The sequence below is a fragment of the Gavialis gangeticus genome, unplaced genomic scaffold (assembly GCF_001723915.1).
Source record: "Gavialis gangeticus isolate Ggan-Ray unplaced genomic scaffold, GavGan_comp1, whole genome shotgun sequence".
NCBI classification, from domain to species: Eukaryota; Metazoa; Chordata; order Crocodylia; family Gavialidae; genus Gavialis; species Gavialis gangeticus.
This window is the reverse complement of record NW_017728998.1, coordinates 19,804,608-19,812,856: the sequence shown is the minus strand read 5'-3', so window position 1 is coordinate 19,812,856 and position 8,249 is coordinate 19,804,608. Positions and strand designations below refer to the sequence as shown.

General features: G+C 40.4%; 1 protein-coding gene across 1 annotated transcript in view; it reads right to left on the bottom strand.

The window, feature by feature from the left end:
- Positions 1-6: 6 nt before the first annotated feature.
- Positions 7-8,249, bottom strand: part of KIAA0355 (KIAA0355 ortholog) — a 56,928-nt gene continuing 48,685 nt past the window's right edge. Inside the window, exons 10-13 of the mRNA XM_019505565.1 lie at positions 8,041-8,206; positions 2,909-3,043; positions 2,146-2,224; positions 7-1,184 (exon numbers count right to left, since the gene is read on the bottom strand). Of these exons, the coding sequence (XP_019361110.1) occupies positions 858-1,184; positions 2,146-2,224; positions 2,909-3,043; positions 8,041-8,206 (707 nt within the window). The 3' untranslated portion in view covers positions 7-857. The remainder of the gene's footprint in view (positions 1,185-2,145; positions 2,225-2,908; positions 3,044-8,040; positions 8,207-8,249) is intronic.

Here is an 8,249-nt window from a genome sequence, read left to right as displayed (position 1 = left end):
CACGTTTTAGTTCTAGTTTCTTCTGAGCCAGCTCACAATTTTCACTCTAACCATAGCATTGAAATAAGACTTTAAATATATGCAAGTAGTCTTTTAAGCTGTACTTCTGCACATTTAAGGAGCACTGTGTGGATAATGCCTTTGGCCACATGAAGTATTTTTAAATCGTATATGTGAAAATCAACATAATCTGACCCACACAAATACCTTACACCTTAGGCAGCCAAGACAGTTTTCGTGATGAATTTGAGTGGTTCTAGCTGATCTATACTTATATTACGAAATTACCACAAACCCAGTGTCTTTCCAACACTGTTGTCGTACACCCACTTGTGTGGTACATTAAAAGCTGCTGCCTTACTTTGTTAAAAAAGTCATCACAGGCTGTTTACTCAGAGTATGAAGACTTTACAACTTGTCTATTAGAAATCTAAATAACAGTGCTGAGCAGAATTGACCAATATATTTGCTAAAAAATATTCAATGCATTTTAGCAAGAGATGTTTACCTATATAAATCTATATGAAAATAGCTATAAAATACAGTGCTTTATGGTAGTCTTTCAGTATTTTTTAAAAAAGGATTTTGAAAGTAACTGCAATATACACAAGTTTTTAAAAGCATTTCTACATCACAGTATTGGACTTTTTCATGTACATATAACACATATATTGGCCCTGTTTATTCAGCACTGTAAAATAAGTCAAAAGGTTATGTATGTCACCAAAAAAATTCACTCTACATTTCAAAATAAAATAACCAGAACACAGCCAGTACACAGAACTGTGAAACAGATAATATACATCATTTATAAGACTGTTTGGCCCTATGCTGCATCTTTCCAATGTGAGAAGCAATTAGTATTGATGCAGGTAAGATGGTCTGCGTTCGTGCTTTACTGGAAAAGATTTAAAGCCCTTATTTAGCTGTTTGTGCTGGGAAGCCTGCTGCTGTGACGATTGTTGTTGCTGGGCATAGGCAAAACTGGAGGAAATCCCTGTTGATGGAGCACAGTCATTGGCTGTTGACCAAACTGGTGACTGTAGAATCTGCATCGTGTCATTCCATTGGCTAACGGGGTTGCTCATCTGATACAGTGACGTACTCTGACTGGGCAGTGTATTTGTGACAGGTGAAGTATGCTGCCAAGGAGCCTTAGGGGGCCAGGTTTTGGTTTTATTATCCTGTAAAGACAAAAATTCAGCTTTGTTTTTAAAAACCAAAAATACTGCCTTGGATACCATGCTTCACTATTGCTTACCCCACTTAAGAAGGTTGATTTACTTAAATTCTTTACAACAGGAACAGCTACAGAAAAGCTGCAAACAAAATACTTCTTTTTTTTTAAACTAAATGTTTTTGTAGCATTTGCTCACTGGCACATTCTTTTTCAAATGCCTGAAAAAATTCTGGCCTTTTTTCTTTAAGCTTTCTGGCCAGTTTATAAAGATTACTTGATGCCTTCTTTTTTTAGATTAGTAAAAATGACTAGTGACCTAAACCACATGGCTATGCAGGCCTCTCTGGACATAGGTTGAAGAGCTTTAATAAAACTAACCTTTGAATATAGCTGCTTACCCCACAGTCTGATCCAGGACTCTGGTTTTAAATTTGTCATTTAAAAAAAAACCAAAAAACTGCTTGGTAGTCTACAAGCAGTGCTCATCTCTGTGCTCTTCTGGTTTGTTTATTTTAGCATCCCAATTGCCCCATCTTTATCCCTGCTTTATCCCATTAAAATACAGAAAGCAAGGGGAAAAGAAGAGCACTGCTGGGAAACATGCAAGAAATATGTCTCAGTTCTCCCTACATCGTGGAACAGTTTGGGCAAGCCTATCAGCAGAGCACTACAGCTTGAGCTGATTAACGAGTTTCTGGTTAGGCTAATATGCAATATTGTTTTTATTTTTGTTTACATGAGCAACAGGGCAAAAGTCATTTTTTATAAAAGGTTTTAATACAAGCTTAGCAGTTTTGTTGAAACTTAAATCCCCACTCATGCAAAATAGTGTTAATTCAGTTCAGGACAACAAAAACAAGCTAAAGTGTGATCAGCAGTCTTCGGGGCTATATGAAGTTGTGTAGTTTTTCGTCTCTTGTTAAATAACCCTAGTTAGCATATACAAAAAGCAGTTTTCAGCTTACCTGATTACGGTCATCTACTGCAGAAAGAAGAGGTGGTGATGGTAGCGTGCTGGGTTCCTGCTCACCACTACTGTGTTTTCTACAAAACAGTTAAGACATTGACTGTAGTTGATCATTTTAAAAAGCGACTGTGTTCTTTAAAACATTTTCAGCTACTGTTATCAGAAACAGATCACTATGACTACAGGATCAAACTACTTACACTGTACATTCGATAGCTTTGATTATATTTAACTGGAGTGCTTTTTGCCCAGCAATGAAACAAAAGAATATTTATGAAACAGTGATTTTTTATAAAAGCTACTAGTTGGGGAACTTGGAAAAGTATTAATACTTAGAATGAGAAGTGCAACAGGAGATTAGCCTAGCTAGACAACAATCTCTTCAATGAGTTGAAAATAAGGCATCCTAGAAAAAAAAAAATAGAAACTTGGTCATATTACTAGGGAAGTGAAAAGAGTGTTGCATGTGGGTGCAGTGAGAAAAATAGGTGCATTAAAAGAAGACAGACAAAGGAAGTGTCACAAATATTCTGGACTGAATAAAGAGATTAATTAGAGAAGCAGATGCAAGGGTCATTGGTGTAAAGATTTGGTCAATGGACCCAAGGGAGTATCCTATGTGGCTAACATGTTCCAACTCGCATGGTTGTCTCAATCAACCTCACTGAATACTTCACACAATGAGAACCTCTTTGTCTAACCAATTTTATAAAGTTAGGGTTAAGGTGATCTGGAAATGGCATTTGTACATCGCAGTTTACCTTCTCTGCTTGACTGCAGCAATAAGGTCTGGCCCTGAGAACATGGAAAAGAGACTGTCTCCGTTAGCTGAGGAGGTCTCATCGCTTGAACTGGCAGAGTCTCCTTGAGTACCAGACCAGCTGTTTGTTACATCGCTGTGAGAAGAAAACAAGAAATTAGTATTCATTTCTGGAATACATACCACCAACTGTTAAAAGATTTGCTTCATGCTAAATGTCAGGAAGTGGAGACTAAAACCCTAACTGTGTAAAAAGTAGCAGCGAGGGGATACATTGGAGCTAACTTTAAAATGTCAGTTATCACCGTGGCTATCCAGCCTTTAAGATATAACAGTAAAGATTCTGAATGATTCGTTATTGTAAACCTGTCGCATCTTATGTCAAAATTAAAATGATCAAGGGCAAAAAGTTGAGATTTATTTTTTGCAAAGCCCACTGTTGAGCAGCAGCTTTTCATTCTGCACTTTACTTCACCCTCATGTACTGTGGATGAAAGGTGTAAGCTAACAAATGAGATGGGGTCACGCAATCATTGCATTTAGACCTGATTAGCTTGGTGTGTGGTTTCTGATCTTTGTTGCACATCAGTGGCCACTTATTATGCATTACATTTGCAATTGTGGCTTGCTGGGTCTGAGGTCAATTGAGCAACTGCCCTTGGTTTCAGTTCCTGATACAGGTGCATGGCCTCTGTACAGCTGTATGTTGATACTGATTGCGATTGTGTTGTCCTAAATGTTGCTCGTGTTTGTCTACAATTTTTATATAAAGATTCAAGGGATATCACCGTTTCTCCTTGCATTTGGATCCCTTACAGCTGTTAACATGACCTCTGGCAAAATGGTTGTTTTGGAAGTATTTCCAAACTTCTCACATGAGTAAGGACAGCCTTCACAGCATTAGGTACATCATTTCGCAGACAGTTCATGACATGAGGCACAAGTGGAGCTTATAAAATAAATCATCCCCTGTTGCTTTCTGGTCCTTGCGAAAATACTTAATTTTTTCTTCCAATTTGTTTTCAACATCGCTAACAAAACTCTTCACAGAGTTTTACAGTGCTACTTTAATTTTACTACTTTGCTGGCTTTGACAGCAAGAATTGGATTGTATTTTGATGCAATACAATTGCTGCCAGTGCCCAATGACGACAGAAAAAAAAAAAAAAAGATTTTGACCCTGTTTGAAAATGTTTGTTTTGAGGAAACAGTCTCAAGTGATTTAAACCAGTTTTGACTACCGTCCCAGACAGAACTTTAAAAAAAAAAAAGTTTTCACCTTTTTTTAAGAGTTCTTCTCGGTTAATATTGACTGGAGGACCATTCTGCCAAGCACAGCATCTGCATTAGTCTTCTGCAGTAACCTAATACTTCACTAACTCAACACCAACTTTGGTGGAATTGCAGGCACTCTGGAGGATATGTCTAGAACTCAGAATGAGCTGGATAAACTGGAGAAATGGTTTGAAATCAACTGGATGAAATCCAACATGGACAAGTGCAAAGTCCTACACTTAGGATGGAATAACTGCATATAAAATACAGACTGGTGGATGGCTGTCTAGTCTAGAGAAGAGAAGACAGTCCCTCTTTGACAGTCTGTAAATTCTCTTCTACTGTAGGAGATGAGACTAAAAAGCAATGATCTTGAACTGCGCTAGAGGACATATAGGCTTCAGGGAAGACCTCTCTCACTATGAAGGTGGTTAAGCATTGGAAGAGACTACCTAGAGAGGTTGTAAAATCACCATGCTTGGAAGTTTAAGAGCAGGTGTGACTGATGCTTGGCTGAGGCAATTTAGTCAGGGATGATCCTGTCTTGAGCAAGGGGCCTGACTAGAAAACCTGCTGAGGTCCCTTCTAGCTCTACACTTTTCTACGACTCTGTGATAAAAGATATGAATGGAGCTGCAGTTAGCAACAAGAAGATATCAGTTATAGATATCAGTTAAGTTTTTAAGACCCAGCTAGACAAAGCCATGGCTGCAATGATCTACTTGGGGATTGTCTTCTTTGAGCAGGGAGTTGAACCAGATGACCTCTTGAGGTCCCTTCCAACCCTCATTTTCTATGATTCTACGAAATCCTGGGCAGGGACACAACGGAAGCCGACAGGACTCTGGTGGAATGTGCTGGGTTTACCGTGGTGGTCTTGGAGCATAAATTTACATAGCCCAATATCCATTTAGATAATCTCTTAGATGAGAGCACTGTGGTTTTAGACCTCTCAGCTATAGATACTAACAGCCAGAGAGACTTTCTGAACAGTGAACAGCTTTTATGTAAAGACAGTGACTTCTTCACATATAGAAAACATAGCAAAGCCTTGGCACAGGAGGACAAAGGATTTGAGAAGAGTACCAGTTTGTTAACCTACTGCCCCAAATGAAATTCTGATTCTGGGCAGGGACACGGGATGGGTTCTTAGAGTTACTTTATCTGGTTAAAAGGTATTACTATAAGTTTTATGATTTCACGCATTCATTACTGATGGAATTGCAACCATGAAAGTTCTTATGGAGAGAAGCAACTGACATCTTATTGTCATCATTTCAAACAGTGATCTTATTAGGAACATGAGAATCAGATTTAAGTTCTGCTGCAAGACTGGTCTGAGGGAAATCCCTAGACAAGCCCTTAAGGAAACTGAGGGAGAACACATACCATCCCGATTGATGGGAGAGGCCAAGACTGGCCAGATTAGCCCCAACCAAGCTTATGGAAAGGTTGTTATAACCTGTTATCTATGAGGTTCAGCCTGGGTTTGTAACCAATTGATCCAGTGGGTCTCTTCCCCGGGAAAGAATTTGCACACAGACATGTCTTCACGGGATCCTGTGGCATCAAAAGGGTGCAGGGGACCATGTGCACAGACAATCCTCACTTATTGATGGACATTTCTCAATCAATAGGATAAGTTCCCTCGGTGTTTGAAAGCAGTCCTGTAGGAGCACAGTCCTTGCAAATGTAATCCAGGCAAACCCCTAGAGAACTGGATAAGTCTGGATGGGCGCCAAGGTCAGTTTCTTATGATTGATTAGGAGCCCCAATCAACTATGATGGATAAATAGATCCGCAGACCTTTGTAGGTTGTCTGAAACCTAATTCACTCTCAAGTCAGTTGTTGAGGTACGCTATCACTTGCTTTTGTGTATGGGTGCCCACTTCTGAGAGGAAACTGATGAAAAACTTTTACAGCTGTTTATAGACTGAGCAGCAGGACCCTGAATTGATAGTGGTCCCAACCTACCACAAATCAAGTACTTTTTGTGGGAACATCTTATTGTGACATGAGGATACGCAGCCTGTTGGCCAAAGGATACAAACCAGTTTCCTTGATATAGGGAGGATATTATTGCCACCAGAATGACTGCCTTGCATCAACAGTGTTAATGATGTAGTTGTGATGGTTCACAAATTGTGTGAGGCAAGCACTTTTGTTGACAATATCTTTTAATGGACAAACTGCATGGCTGTAATAAAAAAATCGGGATGAAGATATCACCCACAAAAATCCTTGCCCTCTTGAATTGGGCTTGCAAACACAATGAGCTCTCTTAGGTCCCAGATTGGCTAACAATCGCCTTTCTTGTACTAGGAAGTAGCTGCTGTAGAATCCCTTTTCTCTGACATGTTGGGGAATTCTCTCTATGGGATCTGCTCCTAGGAGAAACTGACTTCTTAAAGCATTACTGGTCCTGGAGGAAATGCTGACAGCAATCAGTTTAGCCTCTAGCGCTGGAAAGCATTTTGGTGCCAAAAGGTCTGCAAAATGAGCTATGGAAGGTGCAGTCTACTTTGACTGGGCTGGGCACGGCTGTAGAGCTGTACAGCTGTAAAGCTATTTTTTCACCAAACAGTTTAATCATCATAAAGGAGGGTTACAACATCGACCCTTCAGCCAGCTGAAACTAGTGAATTGTATTCCCCGAATGGCTTCCTGGCAGGGTGCTCTTTCTACCTCCTGTACTCTGACCTATGCATCTCAGTACTGGATGGTACCGAGTCACTTCAAGCTTCCACAGAAATCCTTGGCCCTGTGCAAGCCTTACGGTTGGAGGGTAGTGCTGGAGCTAAAACCATTGGTTCCATTCTATTGCTGATATGTGCTGAGGGATCTCAGGGGTCTTTTCTCCCTCATGCAGATCCTTCCTGGATCAAGAGGAACTACTATTTTTATTTTGTGACATGATGATGATGACAGTTTTCCTGCCTATTTCTGATTTTTTCATCTGCCTCTACAGATGGATCAGGGTCTGCAAGTAGGTGCAACATACTGACTCCCAGTACTGAAAGCTATATGATACTGCTCAAAGGCTTTCAACTGGGTCAGACCCAGAGCTAAGGCACTTAACCAGGAGAAAGGACTAAAATTTATCATCATCCTTAGTTTGTATAACCAACAGATAAAGCAGCTGTCAGGTATTTGAGCTTTTACCCATGGCAAAACAGCACCTTGGATGGTCATCTAAAGCTGGAGTTAGGCCATCAGAAGGACATGACTTGTTTGAGATCAAGCAAGTCTGAGGAAGGCCACCTTCCAGGCAGTACTACCTCCTGCCCGTGCCACAAAGACTGGGCTGATTCAGCTCTGGTAACTGAAGAGCACACAAGCAGCTCGGTATTTGTAGTGGGCCAAAATGGGATTGCCTATGGCATCAATGAAAGTGCGGGGCTCGTGGCAGCTCACTGCTCACCCAAAACTTGTGGACTACTGGTAAACAAAGAATAGACAAGGGATAAAAACTTGTCACCACTTTTTCTGGGTTGGCAAAGGTGTTGAAAAATAAAAACTAGATCACTTCTGAGGCTGGACAAACTGGCCTTTATAGAGACCCACCTTGGCATGGAGGGCCATGAGGATAGATGAGGCTAGACACATCCTATGGAAGTTGCTAAGGCAATAAAGGATCTAGTCAAAGCACTGAGCAAGAGACACGTAGAAATGAGAATGTATTATGTGGACAGTTACTGGAATGTAAAACAGACGGCTAATAATTTATGCCTAGTAATTTAAAGAACTCCTATGCCAGGTTAAACTTGTGTTTTATACAGGGACATTATGGAAGTTGTCAGGGCTCTGGTAAAACGTGCCCGACATCGATAGGATGCCACCAGTATGATTTCTCTTACCCTTCTGTGAAATACTCAGGAAAAGGCCAGGTTCTGTGAGGATCATCAGGAAGAAGCCAGTTGCTACGTGTGTTGCTTGGGCGACGAACGTGCTGTGCTTGCCTTTTCTGTTGCATAGCTTGGCTGACCCCAGCTACATAACGGGCGAACTCTGGGTCGGAGCCAACTGAATAATAATAATAATAATAATAATAATAATAATAATAATA